Raw genomic sequence first — 22,293 nt, forward strand, 5'->3', positions numbered from 1 at the left:
CCAAATGAATGAAAGAACTAACTGTGACAAGCCAAACTTTTCAACTTTTAGGAGATAATATAGGAAAATTACTTCTGACCTGAGGTAGGCCAGGATTTCTTTTTTTCTTTTTCAGCCACCCTCACAGTATATGGGAATTTCTGGGCCAGGGACTGAATCCAAGCCTGAGTCGCAACCTATGCCACAGCCGCAGCAACAAAAGATCCTTAACCCACTGCACCCGACTGGGGATGCAACCGGCAACTCCACAGAGGGAAGCCAGATCATTAACCCCCACAGCGGGAACTCCCAGGATTTCTTTAATAAGAAAATGAGACATTAATCATAAAATAAAACACTTAAATTCAACTACAATAAAAAATATAAAATCTGTGCACTGAAAGATACCAACAAAGAAAAGGCACAGAGTGGAAAAAGACATTTACAATACAAAATAGACAAAAGTTTAAAACTCCTACCGATCAATAAGAAAAAAATACCCCAAGTGAAAATGAGCAAAGGGTATCAATATCAACTTCAGAGAAGAAATGTGGCCAATAAATATATGAAAAAATGATCCATTTTGTTAGCAATTAGAAAATGCAAATTCAGAGTTCAATTAGAAACTGTTTCAAATTCAGTAACTGGCAAAACTTTAAAAATCTGACAACAGTATCTGCTGGAAAGACAGAAAAATGGAAATTATATTACTTTTGGAAGTATATGTCAGTATAGCTACTTTGTAAAATATCATGTCATTACCTGATAAAGCTAAGAATGTGTATTTGATTTCATTCCTAGGAAGTCTATTAGGAGACATGTACAAGAATGTTCATGGCTACACTGTTTACAGTAGTCAAAACAAGATGGAAACAATCTAAATATCTACAGTGGAAGGATTAATTACAGCATATTCATATAACAAAATACAATACAGCCGTAAAACAGATGAACTACAATTACATGCATGCATGAAGATGACTGAAACAAAAACAAAAAGAAAAGTCAAATCAAACCAAGTCACAGAAAATTATACTCAGTAGGATTCCATTTATATAAAGGTTAAAGCACCCTTAACTGATACATAGAAAACCTCAGTAATTGGCACAGTATGTGCTCATCATGCCTGTTAGATGACTGAAAGGAAAGCAGAAACTAACAAAATTTAGGACAGTAGTAATCTCTGGAAGAAGGGATGTAATCAAGAAAAAGCACACAGGAGATGGATACCAACAAGGTCTGATTGTGCCTACTTCCCAATAATCTCACCAACAGTTATTTTATCAAATTACTGGAATTCTTCCAATCTGATAAAAATTAAGCATATTTTCAATGTGAATTATTGTTATATATAAGGTGATCAACTTTCTATTCTTAGAGCCATTTGTAAATCCTGATATGAACTATTAATATGCTCTCTACTAGACTATCTTTTATTTATTGATTCCCAGAAGCTCATTATATAACACAGAAATAAGTACTTTGCCTCCTACATAAATTGACAATTAGATTTTTAAAGTACATTTCTAAAAAAAATACTGAAAACATTGGACAATGGATGTACTGTCATTCATTTTATCATTTCCTTTAAAATGCTGTTACTCTCAGGAGTTCCTGTCATGGCTCAGTGGTTAACAAATCCGACTAGGAACCATGAGGTTGCGGGTTCAATCCCTGGCCTTGCTCAGTGGGTTAAGGATCTGGCGTTGCTATGAGCTGTGGTGTAGTTCGCAGACGCGGCCCAGATCCTGCGTTGCTGTGGCTGTGGTGTAGGCTGGCGGCTACAGCTCCTATCAGACCCCTAGCCTGGGAACCTCCACATGCCACGGGTGCAGCCCTAGAAAAGGCAAAAAAAGACAAAAATAAATAAATAAATAAAATGTTGTTACTCTTTTTATATTATGACATAGTTCATGAATAAAAAATTTTACATAGTAAAAGAATCTTCAACTTCCATGTTCCATTTTATTTATTTATTTATTTATTTATTTATGCCCACAGCATATGGAAGTTCCCAGGCCAGGGATCAAACCACATCACAGCAGGAACCCAAGCCACAGCAATGACAATGCTAGATTCTTAACCCACTGAGCCACCAGGGAACTCTGGTGGTCCATTTTATTTTAAAGGAGATAGGTAATTCTTAGGAGAAAGCTAGAAATTTTCACAATTATTAAAGTTCTAATGTTTTTATTATTTGGAACATCAGTGTTTAATGCCTAAGGAAAACTCTTTGGTCCGTATGTCAGAGAAAGTATTGCTTTATTATACCTTAGGCATGAACATGAATTCTAAATTATCTTAAAATAACTGTATGAGAATTGCTTTTACTTACACCTTTTCTTCCATCAAATTAATATAGCTTGGATTTCTCTTTTAAATGACTTAAAAGAACATTTCCAACCTCCTGGACTGGCAGTGTCTACAGTTTTTAAATTGTCCTTCTCATCCTAACTCCTGAAACACCTACCCTCCACACATACTCCTCAAGTCTCAAAACAGAATTTCTACAAATTACTGAGACAGGATTATCAAAATCATTATCAAAATTTCAATATCGATGTTTCAAAAGACAGGAAATAGAAGAAAGGCACTCCCTTTTCCAGTTTCAAGACAAAATGGAATCTTAGAGGCAATCTACTCTCTTTGTTTCTTTTAAATATATCAGTCCTATTTTAAATATTCCATTCTACTCCCTCACTTCTTTTGGGACACAAAGTAGTACCATTATGTGGTTATTAAAACTGATTAAGAAATTATTTCAAATTTACCTTCCTAAGACTATAAAGCTAGAGACATTTTATTCCTTGAATTCCTTCATAAAGTCAATCCTGTTTTTACCACCTCAAACTTTTGAAAGAAGACCGAGAGGGCTTTGGTTTTCCTTCATTTCTAAAAGGTCCTTGCTCTTCTGTACTGATCACCTGAATGTAAAGTAGCACTGCCAGAAAAACAGATTCTCACAGAAGAGGAAAGGGCTGCATGTAAGTATTTACCATAGAACAAACTGAAGTTTAGTGAAAAGGAATTTATCCACAGGCATGGACAAAGCTAAATTACAGTTAGTAAATCTGAGTTGATGCCTGATTTGAAAGTCTATGGAGAGATTTTAACCAATGTGAATCATCAGTACACACAAGGACACTAGAATCAAAAGCAGTAGTTTAGACAACTAATAAAACAGAATAAAGAACTAAAGAGATAACAGATATTCAAAATGAATATTCACAGTTGATACTTATAAATTTTCTGGAAACATGTCTCTATATGAGATACTGTGGAAGAGAATTATGGAACAGTAAGATATATAATATTTGCTTTTACAGGAATGTTATAAGGTACAAAGGACAAGTTCAACTGGGTTCAACAGCAAATTATTCATTCGCCATTAACATATTCTCCATCAATATTAGGAAGAGGAGAACAGCTGTTCTGAATGACATTAAAAGAAACACTATCCTTGGGGACAAAATATATATATATATATATATTTATTACAATTAGTATGAAAGTGTGAGTATTCTAAGATCATAAAAATGATAACCATTCCATAATTTGTAAGAGAAAGGAACAGACCTTCCCCCACTCCAGCTCTAGCTGGATGGCTGTTTCAACTATATTTACAAGAATCATACTCAGCATATAGAGAATAAGGTGAAATGTCCCAACAGTTAAACTTCAAATGCCTTGGGTTAACTCTCAAGAAAATATTTTAGATCTAGGTATCCTGGTCTGTCTACTTCATACATGCCAAAACCATCAACAAAATCCTACAAAGAAACTAAAACTTAGACCATTCATACAACTATCCAACTCATGAAGGATCAACAGTATAAGCATCAGTTTCACAAATAATGTCAGCAATCTTCCCATTCTTACTCAAGCTTTTCTTTTTTTCTTTATTTTACTTTTACTTTTTTTTTTTAGGGCCACACCTGTGGCATACAGAAGTTCCCAGGCTAGGGGTCAAATTGGACCTGTAGCTGCTGGCCTATGCCACAGCAATGCAGGATCTAAGCCATGTCTGTGACCTACACCACAGCTCACAAAAATACCGGATTCCTTAACTCACTGAGCAAGGCCAGGGATCGAACCTGCATCTTCATGGGTACTAGTCGGGTTAGTTTCCAACTGAGCCATGATGGAAACTCCCCAAGCTTCTTTCTTAATGCTCCATAATACATTCAATTTAAGCAAATGCAAACAAAACATGTTCTTGTGACTCTACAGTCTTTGAATAAAGGAAATAAAACATATTAAATAAAACATACTTTAATGCTTTGAGTAATAAATATTCACTCCTCATGAGCACAGAAAATGCCTAATCAATACAATAAATCTGTATTTAGTACTCCACATTGTTTTTCAAAATCAACCTCTCTGCCTACACTATGCTATAAGAGAAAAATATACAAATTTCAGCATTTATGAGATTTGAGTTGACTTTTCACCCCAAACAGAAGATACCATCAGAGGAACATGCATTTTGGATTAACACATTTTACTTACAACAGATGCACTTATTAGGTGTAGTTCATTTCTATTTTTATAATGTTTTCCCTCTTAAAAACACATGTCAATGCTAACTTATCTACTCTTTGAAAACCTGACATGGGACATTCTGGCTAAGGTTAAAATTTATTATGTTACATCATTTTTTTTTTTTTTTTAAAGTGGGGGGAAAAATCTACAGTGAAATGTTAATTTAAAATATCTCCTCTAGGAGTTCCCGTCGTGGCGCAGTGGTTAACAAATCCGATTAGGAACCATGAGGTTGCGGGTTCGGTCCCTGCCCTTGCTCAGTGGGTTAACGATCCGGCGTTGCCGTGAGCTGTGGTGTAGGTTGCAGACACGGCTTGGATCCCGCGTTGCTGTGGCTCTGGCGTAGGCCGGTGGCTATGGCGGCCGGTGGCTATGGCTCTGATTCGATCCCCAGCCTGGAAACCTCCATATGCCGCAGGGGCGGCCCAAGAAATAGCAAAAAGACAAAAAAATAAATAAATAAATAAAATATCTCCTCTAAGAAATTACAGTTTTACAGAAAATTAAAAGTAAAATATATATATAAAAAAATTTCCCTATATAATTTTGTTTAAATGATGGCAGCTTGTAGAAATCCTGAAGCTCAGTTTGATACAAAAGAACCACTTTTCTTTCAAGAGGAATTTAAAGTCACATTCTCAAAATTATCCTAAAACCTGACCCAACTGTAGCCAAAATGGACTTTAAAAGGCTAAGTAAACCTCAATACTGAGTGTTAATGTTATTTTTTAAAAATCACTCACCTTTCAAACCTAGAGTTTGTAGCTGGAAGAGCCGACCAAGTTCATAAGGCAAAACCCGTAACAGATTGTTATTTAAAAGCAATTCCCTGTTTTAAAAAAAATTGAGTTTAATACATCAAACTTTATTAATACCTACAACTGTTGTTCTAACATACCATGAGTGATGTTAATATTCAAAGCACATTTCTACACATTTATCCAAAAATGTTGTAACTGTCCCAATTATTAAGAGTGCTTCCACGATTTACTCATTCTCTAGCACAGATTAAAGTTAAAGGTATAGGGATTAGGTATCATTCTCAGGCTATATCCACTCCTTTTTCTCTCTCACCCAAAATGCCTCCCAGATGCAAATCAGAGTGATAGATACTCTGTGTATTCAAAGACAGTAGATATCCTTGAAACTACTCTCATTCATAGAAAAAATAAATTTTTTAATAAGCTTTAGGATTTAACTATAGTGGTCAATTACCCGTATCAATTTTTATAGCATTACAACTATAACCACTTTAAGATACAACAATCACTGATACAGAATATAAACATTAAAAATAAAGCATAGGATAGTACAGATAATAGGATAGCACAGATTAATATATGATTGTAAAATCTGGGGCAGACTACAGAAAAAATAAACCTTTGTTGATAATTAATGACTAGTATAAGATAAATGATTACAAAGTATAAAAAAACAACAAAAATATACAGTAAGGGGATGGTAAAGAACAAGATCTTTTAAATGATTGATTTTAAAATGTTTGATTTTAAACATGTGATAGTAATTTCTTAATTGATACTCAGTAGAAAAGTAATCCTCATTTTTATTGGGAACATGTATACAAGGTCTCAAGATTCCTATAAAATTTTCTTGTATGAAAAAATTCTTAAAAGCATCCTGAAAGACTAGAAATAAACCCATTTATTATTAGGTGTTAAGGTTTCTTTAAGGAGTTGTAAGATATAAGCATACCTTGTCTTACAAAATAGGTATGTTTCTAGAAGGACTACTTATAAATAAATCATATTTTCTCAAATATTTCTGATTAGTCTAGACGAGTCTAGTTCCAATAAAATCTGATGAGCTCTGTCACTTGAGTCTAAAGTGAGACTTAGGAGTTCCCATCATGGCTAAGCAGTAACAAACCCCACCAGTATCCATGAGGATGTGGGTTCAATCCCTAGCCTCACTCAGTGGATTAAGGATCCAGTGTTGCCATGGCTGTAGTGTAGGTTGCCAGCTACAGCTTCGATTTGACCCCTAGCCTGGGAACTTCAATATGTCACATGTGCAGCCCTAAAAAGCAAAAAAAAAAAAAAAAAAAAAGGTGAGACTGAAGAGTTCCCTTGTGCCACAGCAGGTTAAGGATCCAGCCCAGGAACTTCCATGCCACAGGCTCAGCCAAAAAAATAAAACAAAATGAATGAATGAATAAATAAAAAATAAAATGAGGCTTAGGTATTTTAGCTATACCCTACCTCAGGTCTGTCAAAAGAAAGTGATAATACTTAAGCACATTTCTACCTAGAAACCTCCAAATTTAAAGGAAAGAAATGTTCCATGGACAAAAAGACAAAAAAAAAAAAAAAAAAGAAAAAAAAAAAGGAGTTCCCATCGTGGCGCAGTGGTTAACGAATCCGACTAGGAACCATGAGGTTGAGGGTTCGGTCCCTGCCCTTGCTCAGTGGGTTAACGATCCGGCGTTGCCGTGAGCTGTGGTGTAGGTTGCAGACGCGGCTCAGATCCCGCGTTGCTGTGGCTCTGGTGTAGGCTGGAGGCTACAGCTCCAATTCGACCCCTAGACTGGGAACCTCCATATGCCGCAGGAGCGGCCCAAGAAATAGCAACAACAACAAAAAGACAAAAGACAAAAAAAAAAAAAAAAAAAAAAGGAAATGTTCCATGGGAAGCCAACTCAAGCACTGTGCATTTCTTTGCATACATATGGAATTCCTATTAGAAGATAATTAACCTCCCATAATATTCTTACTCAGTAAATTTAGAATTTTATATAGCGAATCACATTTACACTTCCTCACCTGAGAGACACCATGTTTCCTAGTTCTGCTGGTAAACTTCTGAGTTTATTGGATGACAGATCCAGGTAAACCAGATTATGAAGCTTGGCAATATCAGGTGGAATGCGACTAAGGTAATTGTCATTTAGATGCAGCGCTGTCAAGTGTGTCAATGACCAAAGTGATGTACTTAAGCTCCGCACTCTACCTAAAAGGCAAAATATTGGTGTATTACACTCCAGGCCCCAAGCAAAGACCGGACTAAAAAGTAGGCAAAAAGCCTGCAAATACATACAGATACTTTGACTCTGTCATTTGAATTTTATATTTAATGCTATTTGATTACTTACAAACACACCTGGCCCCTTCTTTAATTTCCCATCACTTTCACCTGACAACCATTCTGTCTCATGAATCTTCCAAGTATTAAATGAGATGTGGCATAATGAGGAGAACCTTGGAGGCAGGGTGATCATATGGTTTCAAGGGCTGCATTGAGCTTTTGTAGCACAACAGCCCTGATTTTTTTTTAAGTCATAGTCCTAACAAAAGTACTTCTCACATACTTCAAGAAAACTAAGAGTGCAAGGTTTACCCCTATCTAGGGCCTGGATTAGTCTACACACTTGAAATTGGCAAGAGTAACTGCTGTGATTTAGAAATAACCTTAGATTAGCCACCAGGCAAACCATTTTACCCTGAGGAGGCATCTTTTCCAGCTCCCTCATGTTTCAATTATAGATTAATAATAGATGGTTTAGGATTTTGCATTAAGTACAACATACTCAAGGAAATGGTCACTCATTAAGCTTTACCAATTAGTCAGCATCTGACAGTCATGGTAAAACATACACTGGAAAAAAAATCAAAAGACTTGGTATGGAGTTCTGATTTTTACCATTTATTAGCCATATAAGCCTAAGCAAATCACATAGCTTCAGATTCTGTAAAACGTGATAATATCTTAATACTAAAACTTATATTAACAGACTTTTAAATTTCTGAAGAACAGGTTTTGATTAAGAGAACAGTGGAAGGTAAAGATGGCAACAAAAAAAAAATCTCAAAAGGGAAATGCTATTTTTCATATGGCTGTCAAGTAGTAGACTCAAACTTAGATCTTCTGTCCAGGGTTCTTTCATGCTGTCTATAATCAGGCTTGAAGTGCCAACTAGGATTTTGCGTTTTAATAGGAAACAAAGTTTTCAAGTGAAAAGAGACTCTAGTAAAAAAGAAACTTGCTTTCGTTTTACCCTGGGTTTAATTGAGTGGTTCTCAACCAGAGATGATACTGCTCCTCAAGGAACTTTGGCAGTCAGGAGGCATTTTTGGTTGTCAAAACCAGAGGGGTGCTACCTGGCTTCTAGTGAGTAGAGGCCAAGACTGCTGCTAAGCATTCTTGGTGCACACAACCACTCCTAAGCATATTCATTTCTTTCTATTACCAATCACCTATCCACCCAGTTACCTTTCAACTAAAGGTAAAGATAATTCTTGCTTTTAATATGATAATGTGGGCTTACCTCTTCCAAATGAAAGCCTACTGGAGAAGAAACTACATTCTATATATGATCTGTACTGAATCAATCCAAAAGGAAAACTATATTTATATTTAATTTTTAATAAACTATTAACTTTGTAATAATTTTAGATTTACATAAAAATTACCTATCTTGGTAATTATCTGTAAGTAACTGTATTATCTTATATAGTTCCTGTATACCCCTCATCCACTTCCCCCGAAAATTAGCTTCTTACGTTACCATGGTACATCTGTCAAAACTAGGAAACCAAGATTGGTATTTAGCATAAACTAATTTATAGACTGTATCTGAATTTCACTAGTTTTTACACCTTTTTGTTCCAAAATTCAATTCAAGATACCATTCTGCATTCAGATATCATGTCTCCTTGGTCTCCTCTCCACTCTGACAGTTTCTGAGTCTTGTTTTTCATGACCTTGACAATTTTGAGGATTACCACCTAGGAATTCTGTAGAATCTCCTTCTGATGTTTGTATATTAGACTGGGGTTATGAATTTTAGCAATAGCTAAAACAAGTTCAATTATATCAAAGAACCTAGTTTTACTTAGAAACTGAATACCCAATGCCTTCAATTCTAGATGCCAACTGTGGCCTACAGTATTAATCTTAAAAAAAAAACAAAACAAAAAAAAAAACAGAATGGGGACAAAGATACTTAGTCAAAGACAAAATAAGTTAAACACTAGTATATTAGCATCTTGTATTTTCTTAATTAGTTTCATCTAACTAAAAATGCATAGCAAAGAAATAAATAAAATACTCAACTCTTGTTCATTATTGCTATTACATCCCAGATTAAATGTTTCAGATTCCACTCACCCGAGATTTCTAATTCTGCCCAGTGAGATTTTTTCCCATTGGCTACCTCCTCTGCTGACATGATGGTATAAATTCTGCGAGGATCTGGAGGATCATATTTTTCCTTTGGCATCCCTATTAGTCTGTAAGGGAAAAAAAAGAGAATCAAATATAATTACAGTCTTAAAGAAAAAGAGAGAGAAAAACTGAATGGTAAGTTTTTCTTTTTCTCCCCCCTTGCCAGGCTACTGCTAAATTCTCACTAGAAGGAAAACACATAAGGAAAACACATCTATTGCAGGAACTCAGTAAAGATGCCTGAGGGAAAATGCAAAGAAGCAGGGGCTTCGTGATAAACAATGGTGGTTGCTTCCCAAATATCCACTGCACTCCTTCCCCTTTATGTAGCTGCCTTCCTTTCCAAGATAAACTGACCCTAAATGAGTTTCCTAAATAGCCTGTGATTAGTCTAAGAGAATCAGGGTAACCCTATCCGCCTTACCTCAGTGATACTCAGATTGCACCATATCTAAGACAATCAGCACATGACATTCCCCTTGTCACAGATGAATTCAGAAATATCTAGTAATCACTAGGCTTAAGGCTCACTCTATGTTTATGGAAGGAGCAGGCTTTTCTTTCCTGCTGGTCATAAATGAAGAAGAATATAGCCCCAACTGCAGTTGGCAACCATCCAACAACTATAAAGGAAGCCAGCCATAGAGGTCAGAGACTAGAAAATAGAGAAATAAAGCCAAAGTCCACCCCAAACCATATTGGTAGCACTCTCAAACACTGGGCTTTTTGGATACAATCTACTTTGCTCGTTTTTAAACTACCAGCTTGAGTTGTGTTTACTGTTACTTGCAATCGAAAACACCCTAATTAAGATGATCATGTATCTTGGTTTGCATCAGCCAGTCTTGGTTTATATCTGTTGTTCTTAGGTAATTATTAATATCGCTTTTTTCACTTTCAAAAGTGTCCTACTTGGATGATGAGTTTCCTGCCCATCCTAACTGAAACTAATACTATACAGTTTTCTTCATGTACCTGACAAAATAATCACTGAACAATCATCAATGATGACCAAATAGACATAAAACTCTTCAAGTGTGCAATGTATGAATCATATGACAAATGATCCTAAAAGTTATCCTTCAAGAGGTCTAATACAAGAATTACTTACTGCTTGGTAACTGGCAGAAAATGAAACCCAGTTCAGATCTAACAAAAATAGCAAATTACAAAGTCCTGAACCTAATCAAACTCCTTCATGTTATCAGTAAATCACCCCATAGTATTTACAGTACGTTCTTCACACATATTTTAACAAAGACATACACATACACACACCGAAACCAAGTGTCTAAAACAACGAGTGTTTCCAAATAGAGTTTACAACCTCTATCTCAACAGACAAGTTACTTTCAGATGATCTGAAAGTGATATAAGAACAAAGAAAAATTGGAATTTGTTACATATAACAATAAAGGAAAATCATGTTCCAAGAAATCAAAGCTAGGAGTTCCCATCATGGTGCAGTGGAAACGAATCCGACTAAGGAACCATGGGTACTTCAGAATATAATTTAGATAACAAGGTTTTCACACATGCACCATAAGGCACATGTGTCTCTGCGGGTACTCCTGCATACTAAAATAAGACTACAAAAGCACAAGCTGAAGCAAAATCAAATCAAATAGATCCAGATTCAAAGACATGCCACAAATTCATCACCTACAATGAGGATGGGTAAAAAAACAAAGACTATGAAGTCTGCAAAAATGTATGTTTCATTCATTTTTACTTTTTTATTAAAGTATAGTTGGGAGTTTCGTTGTGGCTCAGCAGGTTAAGAACCTGACTAGTATCCAAGAAAATGTGGGTTTGATCCCTGGTCTAGTCCAGTGGGTTAAGGATCTGGCATTGCCGCAAATGTAGGTCACAGACTCGGCTCTGAACTAGCATTGCTGTGGCCATGGTGTAGACCGGGGTCTACAGCTCTGATTCAACCCCTAGCTTTGGAACTACCATATGCCACAGATGAGGCCCTAAGAAGACAAAAAATATATAGTTGATTTACAATGCTGTGCCAACTGCTGCTGTACAGTTTTTTAAATTTTATATTAAAGTATATGTTTCATTAATTTTAAATCATTTTTATAAAACACAGAACGGAGATCAACTTAATTTGGCTGTTTTAATGATGGATCCCAGTAGATGGTGTGTTACTTAAAGGGACAATGAGTTGTTTCTGTGTGGAGGCATATCCTTTCTACATCTCTGTACAGTTCCTACCACATAGTAGGCACTTATTATGTATTTGTATGATGAACACACACTTTATCATCCTAAAAACTACCCTTTTCTTCCCACCTTTCCCAATTAATAGTCAATGCTCTTCTAAAAGTTAATTTCATGGAATAGTCATTAATCCACATGTTCAATTTCCCTAAATATTTAAAAAATCTAGATAAGAGATAATACTCATCATCTCTCCCGGCTTCCTAATGCTAATCTCTGAAATAGCCACTAGATAAGAACTGTATTTCTTTGTTTAAAAATTTTTTTCACAGGTTTCCACTTTTGTAAGTCCATTACAATTTATAAAATCTGAGATTTCCCTGGTAGCCTTGTGGTTAAGGATCTGGGGCTATCGATGCAGTGGCTCAGGTCACTGCTGTGACACAGGTTGAATCCCTGGCCTGGGGAACTTCTGCATGCCACAGGCATAGCAAAAAAATAATATGTGTATCCTGCAAATACAGATCCATAAAATATTTACCAAAGTCTCTAATATTTAAAAACCAAATTAACATTAATACTGGTTACTAGAAGTTAGAGGTATCTTTCAGATTTGATTTGGAAGTCAATAAAAATATGTCACTTAATTCTTCTAAATGAATCTAAATTTAGACAGTCAATGGAAGTTAAAACATTTTTCATTTGCATTAACTAAGTAATTTAGTAGGATCTATAATTCTGGTGATCACTACTGTCCCAAACAGTAAAAACTTAGCTCACATTTAGGAAGCTGGTATTATTGATTCCTTCTATTCAGCTTTATTTTCCCTCTCAGTTCCTCAGCATCAACTTTCCGCCTTGGAGATATACCACAAAAATATATTTCAAAAGAACATATAAAAAATAATTCAAATGTAATTTCAATCTCTAAATGTGACACTGATAATGTGCATTCCCAATAACCTATATACAGGGTCAATTGAAGACTTAAAAACTGGATGAACACTTTTCATCCAAGAAAGAGAAATGTTTTATGTTGTAAAGCCTAGCAGCTAATTCCTTTTCCTATCTTCTTTTTCAAATTAGTGAAGAGGCAGGTTTTTGAATCGGTTTTTTCAAAGAGTTTCTAATTTCTGCAACATCTTACATCAGTTCCCAAAGGATCTCCCCATTACATCAACCTAATTTATACTGAGGATCCTAATCATATAACAAAATAAAAGCCCCTTCACAACCAGCCTTTTAAACTTCCAGTCTTCAACTTCATTTCAACACTGTAAAAACACTCCGCATACATCCCCAAATACTAACCACCTAAGTTTCTTTGAACCTTGCCATACACTCTCCTCTAGTCCTTGAATCTCAGTTTATCACCAACGTAACTCTCTCAGACTCTAGCGCAAAACTTCTGAAAGTAACCATCAGTGCTGGACAAAGAACCTGATTATTTCCTACTTCTCAGTTCCCACATGAACTATCCTGAAAGTAAACAAATCAATTTCCATCACCAAAGGATGATTAATCACTACACACAGTGAAGATTTTCACTAGTTTATTTCTCAGTCTTCCATTTGTAAAATATTAACTTCATGGAAAATGCGTTCTTTTTTTTTTTTTCAAATATCTAAGCAACATTGTATGTAACACTAGGGTTACTCTCCCCTAAAAAAAAATTTCAGGAGTTTCCAAAACTTTAATAAAACACAAGATACCTATGAACATGTTGTTCAATGAACAGTATGTTGCAAAATATATATGAAATACTCTCAAATATACTCTTGCTAGGGAATCCCAAGGTTTTCTATCCAGGGCTAGGAAAACAACGCAGCATAATTCCCCCTGCCCCATCCCGGAAAAGAAAAAAATAATAATAATGATCAAAACCACATTCACAGCAAACTGTTAAAGGCCAGAACTAAACTTCTGTTAATTCTGGTCATCTGAAACAGCTTATTTTTAAAAAACAGCAGGCTCTATAGTGCATATAAAGAAGTAACTCCTTATAGTGCATATAAAGAAGTAGCTCCTTAAATCACAGCTTCCCTCCCACTACCTTCTCTAAATTTAAGGTCATTATGTATCAGTCTATAGTTCAACGCAATTAATACTATTTCACTTAGGATTTAGAATAAGAAAGAAAGAACGCTACAGCCAAAGAGTGCTTCATAATGAACCAGAGACTTGCGACTCAGTGAGTCCAACCCTAAGGTACAAACCAGTAAACATGACTTATTTCTTTAGAAATATTAAGTGTTCATCTCAACAGTAGCTTGTTTACAATTTTAGGCATAGATGCAGAGTTCCCAAAGTTGAAAGAAGACAAAATTAAGCCTCTACTAGGCATTCCTGCTTTACATGTTAAAAGAAGATGTCACTGACTTATTACATTTTACATATTCTCAGGTACATTTGTCTTCTATTGGCATTTATTTCCAAAGCTTATGCAACACATTTGCTATTTTTTGAACACCCACCTTGACTAACATTTATCCTTCCCATCTGGTCTTAATCATTAAGACCATTTTCCTTTCAGAGAAATAAATAACTTACAGTGCACTACTTCTCAATTTTCTATTTCTTCATCAATACCTATTTTTAACTATACACAACTATTAATCATTAACTATATACAACTATTAATCATTACAACAGTCATAAAAAATTTATAACTTCCATAAATATTCCACAGTGTCATAAAAATAGCACTGAGTAAATCACACTGCACATACTAGATTCATATAAATAAAAACTGATGGCAATCACAAGAGCTTAGAGGACACCCTGAGGTAAATAACAATTTCCTCCACATTTGCACTCCTCTTCCACCCTAAAAGCCTCTGGATGGCATTTATCTTCAACGACATTCAACTCAAGTCTGTACATGATAATAATGTAAACATTCAGACAGAATCCAAAGTTTTCATGGTATCTCCCAGTCTGTCACCATTCTAACAAAAACAAAACAAAAAACAAAATCCATGTTTTACAATAATAAAGTCACTGATGAAAAAAATAACCTTCAGACGTTTGGAATTTCATGTTTCTGATCAGTTTAACATTCAACAAATACTACAGGCCTACTGCTATCCCATATTATGCCAAGCATTAAGACTTCAATGATGAACAAGATGAACAGTAATCTTTGTCTTCATGTAGCTTACAACATTTTCATGGCACTACCTGAAAAATAAAGTTATAAAATACTTTCAAATAATGCTATAAAGAATTTAGCACTTCTTCTTATTGCTACCTTTTTTTCCCCTCATCAGGTAGTACATTGCTCCCAACTGCCACCATGCTGAAACACATAGCTAAGGGGAAAATAAAAGGTCCTTATCACAAAGGATGAGAGTAATGAATAATACATAACCTAGGAGTTCCCGTCGTGGCTTAGTGGTTAATGACTCCGACTAGGAACCATGAGGTTGCAGGTTCGATCCCTGGCCTTGCTCAGTGGGTTAAGGATCTGGCATTGCCGTGAGCTGTGGTGTAGGTTGCAGACACGGCTCAGACCTGGCATTGCTGTGGCTGTGGTATAGGCCAGCAAGCAGCAACAGCTCCAATTTGACCCCTAACCTGGGAACCTCCATATGCCACGGGAGCGGCCCAAGAAAGGGCAAAAAAAAAAAAAAAAAGAAAAGATAACCTATAGAATGATGAAGGACAGGTAGAGAGAGTAGCACTCCCAGAACAAGAATGGTAAGTTTTAAATTGCCTATTAGTGGGGAATGAGACTAAAGATAACAAGGATAAGCATGTTTCAGTACATTTAACTTGAGATGATGATAGCAAATGGTTTCCTAACACAGTGATCATATTTTTCTATGACCCTTACTGGCAAACCAAATAATCAGAAAATGGGAATACCAAGGATTCTGCTGATCTTTAGAAATACTTGGATTCAATATGTTTTATTTCCAGTCAGTTTATTCTTAGGGATCTCCTTCATATCCAGTTATCTAACAAAAAATGCATAGGTAAATGTAACAATAAAGCCCCTGGATGAAAATGAGATAACTGTAATAACTGTTATACTTCTTTCTAAAGGTAATCCGAAGACAACTTTAAGGTAATCCAGAAAGATAACTTCTGACTCTATAAAAGGGTAAGGGCAAAATCTACTTGTCAGTAAAGTATCATGGGGGGTGGGGGGGGGAGAGAGGGGAAACAGAGTAAGACTATAACTCCTTTTCTGCACATCGAGAAATTTTCTCCTCCCACATGTGGGATACCAGGAAAAAAAAAAAAAAAAAGCAGCAGCAACATAAAATATAAATAAATACTAAAAGGAAAAACCTAGAATTACAAATCTACAAAGCATTTCAAAATTCCAAAATAATGTTACTATTAGACAAGTTTCATTTTGTTCAACTAGCAATCAATTAAGACAACCAAAGTTTATGATTCAAGTCCTATCATTTCAAATTAGGACTTAATCTATATCTAACAATCACTATGCTTTAATGCTTCTTACATTTAATGCCTCACACTTATCTAAAGATATTGAATAACAATCTTATGATCTTACAGAAAATGGAAGATGATTAGACTGGATTAAAATTTTCAACATCAATTTTTCCAGGACTATGAGTTCCTCTCCCAAACCCCAGCTATCCACTTTTTTGGTGTAGCCTGTGTTTTCTACTTCTTCTGGTATATATATTCGTATCTCTTTCAGTAGTGTCATATCACTATCCTTTCTTCATAGCTTAAGTCATCTTTCATCTCTTCTCTAGAATATTTTCCCAGGTAAAAAATCAACAAGCTGATTCTAAAATTTATATGGAAGGATCAAGAAAAGCCAAAACACCTTTGAAAAAGAAATATATACTTGGATTTTCCCACCATCTGATGTCAAGCCTTCCTAGGAAGCAATGATAATCCAGACAGTTTGGTACTAATGAAAAGACAGGCAAAATAGTTCAAAGAAATAGAACTGAGAAACTAGAAATAGACCCACACATATACCATCAACAGATTTTCCACAGAAGTGTGAAAGTAATTCAATAGAGAAAGGACAGATTTTTAAACAAGTGGTTTTAGAACAAGTGGGCATCCACATGCAAAAATTTTTAAATATGCATCAACCCACGTCTTCAACCATGAACAAAATTAACTTTTAAGGATCATAAGTTTAAATGTAAAATCAACACCTATAAAACTTATACAAAAAAAAAGAGAAAAATCTTTGGATTAGGCAAATATTATTAGGAAAAAAAAAACAAAAAAAAAAGCATTATCCACAAAAGAAAAATACCAATAAACTCTATTTCTTGAATAGTTAAACATCTGCCCTCTGAAAGATGAATGAAAAGACATGCCCAGTAATTGAGAATATTTGCAAAACACTTATCTGAAAAAGTACTCCAGAATATTTAAAGAACTCTCAAAATCATAAGAAAGTCTAATTAAAAAGTAGCAGAAGATTTTAACAGACACTTCACCAAAGAAAATATACAGATAGAAAATAAGCCCATGTAAAGATGGTCAATATTAAGCAGCAGGGAAATGCAACCTAAAATCACAATGAGATAGCTATCATTACACATCTATTAGAATGAGTACACTGAAAGTTTACAAAAGTTAGGAATGACAAGAAAGCCATACACACACACACACACACACACACACACACACACACTCTCTCTCTCTCTCTCTCACATCCCTGGGTGTATTATTTACAAATATACATGTATTTCTATACAAATACACACATATTTGTATATAAACACACACACATATTTTACTGGTGGCAAAGCACAGCGGTACTGCCACTTCAGAAAACGGTTTGGTAGCTTCTCATAAAGTTAAACATACACTTACAGAACTCAATTCAATCCCTAGGTATTTTCCCAAGTAAAATTAAAACTTATGTTCACACAAAAATCCCAACATAAATGTTTTCGACTAGTTCATTTATAACCACCCCAAACTGGAAACAATCCAAATGTCCTTCAACTGACAAACTATGGTACAACATACAATGAAATACTACTCAGCAAGAAAAAGAAAGGACTGAATTACTGACCCACACCATGAATGAATGCCAAATGCATTATGCTAAACTAAAAGTCCCATTGTGGCTCAGGAGGTTAAGAATCCGACTAGTAGCCATGAGGATGCAGGTTCGATCCCTGGCCTCACTCAATGGGTTAAAGGATCCGGCGTTGCCATGAGCTGTGATATATAGGTCACAGATGTAGCTCAGGTCTGCCATGAGCTGTGGTGTAGGCTAGCAGCTTGCAGCTACAATTGGACCCCTAGCCTGGAAATTTCCATATGCTACAGGTGTGGCCCTAAAAAAAAAAAAAAAGTAAAGATGCCATACTTAAAATGCTATATACAATAAACTCCAACACACTAAAGGCCATGTGTGACAAACCCAGAGCAGACATCATACTCAATGGTGAAAACCTGAAAGCTTTTCCTCTAAGATTAGGAACAAGACAAGAATGCCAACATTCTTGCCACTTTCATTCAACATGATACTGGAAGTCACAGAGCAATTAGGCAAGAAAAAGAAATAAACAGAAATAAATAGAAAAAGAAATAAATCAGAAAGAAAGTAAAACTGTTTGTAGATAACATATTATATACAGAAATCCCAAAGGACTCTACCAAAAAACTGTGAGAATACATGAATTCAGTAAAGTTACAGGACACAAAATCAATACATAAAAATCTATAGTGTTTCAGGAGTTCCTACTGTGGCACAGCGAAAACAAATCTGTCTAGCATCCATAAGGATTTGGGTTTGATCTCTGGCCTTGCTCAGTGCGTCAGGGATCCAGTATTGCCATGAACTGTGGTATAGGTTGTAGACAAGGTTTGCTTTTCATTTTGTTGATATAAATATTTGCAAATCATATCTCTAATAAGGGATTAGTATTCAAATTATATAAAGAACTCATTCAGCACGATAACAAAAAAAAATCCAATTTAAAAATGGGCAAAGGCTCTCAATAGATACTTTTCCAAAGAAGATATACAGATGGCAAAGAGGTACGTGAAAAGGGGCTCAACATCCCTAGTCATCAGGCAAATGAAAATCAAAACCACAGTGGACTATCAACTTACACCTGTTAAAGTGGCTATTATCAAAAAGACAACAGATAAATGGTGAGGAAGTGGAGAAAAGGGAACCCCCCCCCCTCAACTATTAGCAGGAATATAAACTGGTACAGCCACTACAGACAACAGTAAGGAGGTTCTCAAAAAATTAAAAAGGTAACTACCAGATGATCAAGCAATTCTACTTCTGGGTTTTATCCCAAAAAAGCAAAATCATTATCTAAAAAAGATATCTGGGAGTTCCTGTCGTGGTGCAGTGGTTAACGAATCCGACAGGAATCATGAGGTTGCAGGTTCGGTCCCTGGCCTTGCTCAATGGGTTAAGGATCCGGCGTTGCCGTGAGCTGTGGTGCAGGTCGCAGATGCGGCTCGGATCCTGCGTTGCTATGGCTCTGGCGTAGGCTGGCAGCTACTGCTCCGATTAGACCCCTAGCCTGGGAACCTCCATATGCCACGGGAGCGGCCCAAGAAATGGCAAAAAGACAAAAAAAAAAAAAAAAAAAGATATCTGTACCCTCATGTTCACTGCAACATTATTTACAACAGCCAAGACATAGAAACAACCTATGTGCCCAACAACAGAAGAATGAATGAAGATGTTATACACATACACACACATACACACACACACACTCACAAAACAAACAATCAAATATTATTTGGCCATTCAAAAAACAAGAAATCCTGTTATTTGCAAGTGGACCTTGAAGACATTATGCTAAGTGAACTAAGTGCAAATACTGTATGATCTCACTTGTATGTAGAATCCAAAAAACAAAAAAAACATACTCATAGATTGAGAGAACAGATTGGTAGCTGCCAGAATGGGTGAAGTGAGTCAAAACGTAGAAACTTCCAGTTACAAAACAATTAAGTAATGCACAACATGGTAACCACAGTTATTAATACTATACTATATATTTGAAAGTTGCAAAGAGTTCTTAAAAGTTCTCATCATACACACAAAGTGTAACTTTGTGGTGATGGATGTTAACTAGACCTTTCTCACTGCAATCATTTCACAGTATATACATATATCAAATTATTATGTTGTACACCTAAAACTAATACAATGTTATGTGTTTATTATATCTCAATTTTTGGAAAAAAAATTGTAGCATAGGAAGCCATTTGAATGATATTCCAGAATAATCAAAACTACAGGGACAGAAAGCCAGTTAGTGGTTGCCAGGTGCTAGGGGTAGATGGAGGGGTAGACAGACCATAATGAAAATAAGTGCATTTTTCATGTGATGATGTGAACTAAATGTACTGGTTAATTTATAATTAATCATAATATCATCATCAGAAATACACTCAGGAAATAAAATAATTAAAGCCTTCCTATCTCTTGGTAAAGCAAAACAACATGAGGATAACTACCTTCCCATCCAAAACACCACTAAAGAGAGTAAAAAAAGAACAGAATGGATGATTCCCCTATCTCTAGCTTCACCTCAAGGCATTTCTAAATAGGTTAGGCTAAAAATAGCATTAACTGGAGTTCTCCTGTGGCTCAGCTATAACAAACTCCACTAGCATCCTCGAGGACGTGGGTTTGATCCCTGGCCTCACTCAGTGGGTTAAGGATCTGGCGTTGCCGTGAGCTGTCGTGTAGACTGCAGACTCGGCTCGGAACTCAAGTTGCTGTGGCTGTGGCGTAGGTCTCAGGTGTAGCTTGGATCCCGTGTTGCTGAGGCTGTGGCACAGGCCAGCAGCTACAGCTCCAAGCCTGGGAACTTCCATATGCCACAGGTACAGCCCAAATAAGCAAAAAGAAAAAGAAACAAAGAAAAAAAAGAAAAAGAAAGAAAAAGAAAACAGGAGTTCTCGTTGTGGCTCAGTGGTTAACGAATCCGACTAGGAACCATGAGGTTGTGGGTTCGATCCCTGCCTTTGCTCGGTGGGTTAAGGATCCGTGAGCTGTGGTGTAGGTCACAGACACGGCTCCAATCTGGCATTGCTATGGCTGTGGTGTAGGCCAGTGGCTACAGCTCCGATTAGACCCCTAGCCTGGGAACCTCCATATGCCTCAGGAACAGCCCTAGAAAAGGCAAAAAAAAAAAAAAAAAAGGAAAGGAAAGGAAAAAAAAAAAAAAAACAAATAGCATTAATTGACTTTAACATCAAATTACAAACGTTAAATCTGTTAGTGCTTTCCTATAGATCATTTTCCTAACAAAAAAACTGCCAGTGAGAAGACAGTCTAATAATAAACATGACACTACCTCAATCCTAGTTGCCTCCTTTATTAATTCCCTTTTACTTTCTTCTGCTCACCTCCAAAAGAGCTTATATCTTCTACTGATTCAGCTGTCACATTCTTAAATTATAAATGAGGGTTTAAATTTATTAAAAATAAAAAATGAAAAATAAAACTGATTATCTGAAAAAAATTATAAATGTCTTAAAAATGCTGTACATATATTATATTCTTTTCACTTTCCCTAATAAAAGCAGACTACAGCAAAGTATTTACTGTTATCACATTTACCCCAAGTTTTTCAGCATGCACAACTATAACCACTAGAGTAGGTTTAGTTTGCCTAAGACCCAATTCTTCTTTGAAGTTGAGATAATCCACTTAAAGCAGACTATCTCTAAATTCAGTATTCTTCAGGGTCAGCAACTAGCCTATCTTCTAGTTCTAAAATAAATCCTTTCTTTAAGATTTTGAAAATGAATATAAAGTAGATATTTAGATTTAGATTATCCCATCTATAAGAATGATTTTATGCCACAGAAGAAATGCAACAAAATTCCAAGCTTATGTCCTTAACGGTTAATTTAAAATTCCCATTCAGGAGTTCCCTTTGTGGCTCAGCAGTTAACAAACTTGATTGACTAGGATCCATGAGGACAAGGGTTCGATCCCTGGCCTCGCTCAGTGGGTTAAGGATCCGGTGATGCTATGAGCTGTGGTGTAGGTAGCAGACACGGCTCGGATCCCAAGTTGCTATGGCTCTGGTGTAGGCCAGTGGCTACAACTCTGATTCGACCCCTAGCCTGGGAACCTCCATATGCTGTGGGAGCAGCCCAAGAAATGGCAAAAAAGACAAAAAAAAAAAAAAAATTAAAAAAAAGAAAGGTAATTTAAGAATACTTAGATTCACAAAATTAATGTCATGCAGAGATCACTGTCCATTTAAATATTTATATTTTCTTTGATCAAGAGCAGCATATTTAAGCATTTTTGTTAACTTAGTTATTACAAGCCTAAGACTATAAAGGTTTATTTATCTAAAGTTTATTCACCTATCACACCCATATTTTTCTAAATTTTTTTCTATATTCTGATTGAAGAAGTGAACCCGATTTTGCTTGGGTAATATTTAAGCTTAAGATGCTTAC

The 22,293-nt window shown here is 35.7% G+C and overlaps 1 protein-coding gene across 7 annotated transcripts in view; it reads right to left on the reverse strand.

Annotated features, from left to right (window-relative positions):
- The window catches only part of CNOT6L (CCR4-NOT transcription complex subunit 6 like), a 144,059-nt gene that overhangs the window by 61,420 nt on the left and 60,346 nt on the right, over window positions 1–22,293 (reverse strand). For all 7 annotated transcript variants that reach the window (XM_021100609.1, XM_021100608.1, XM_021100613.1 and 4 more), the window contains exons 2-4: window positions 9,646–9,767; window positions 7,302–7,488; window positions 5,265–5,350 (exon numbers count right to left, since the gene is read on the reverse strand). In XM_021100609.1, coding sequence (XP_020956268.1) covers window positions 5,265–5,350; window positions 7,302–7,488; window positions 9,646–9,757 — 385 coding nt within the window. In that variant the 5' untranslated portion in view covers window positions 9,758–9,767. The remainder of the gene's footprint in view (window positions 1–5,264; window positions 5,351–7,301; window positions 7,489–9,645; window positions 9,768–22,293) is intronic.

Source organism: Sus scrofa, chromosome 8 (assembly GCF_000003025.6).
Source record: "Sus scrofa isolate TJ Tabasco breed Duroc chromosome 8, Sscrofa11.1, whole genome shotgun sequence".
Classification (NCBI taxonomy): domain Eukaryota; kingdom Metazoa; phylum Chordata; class Mammalia; order Artiodactyla; family Suidae; genus Sus; species Sus scrofa.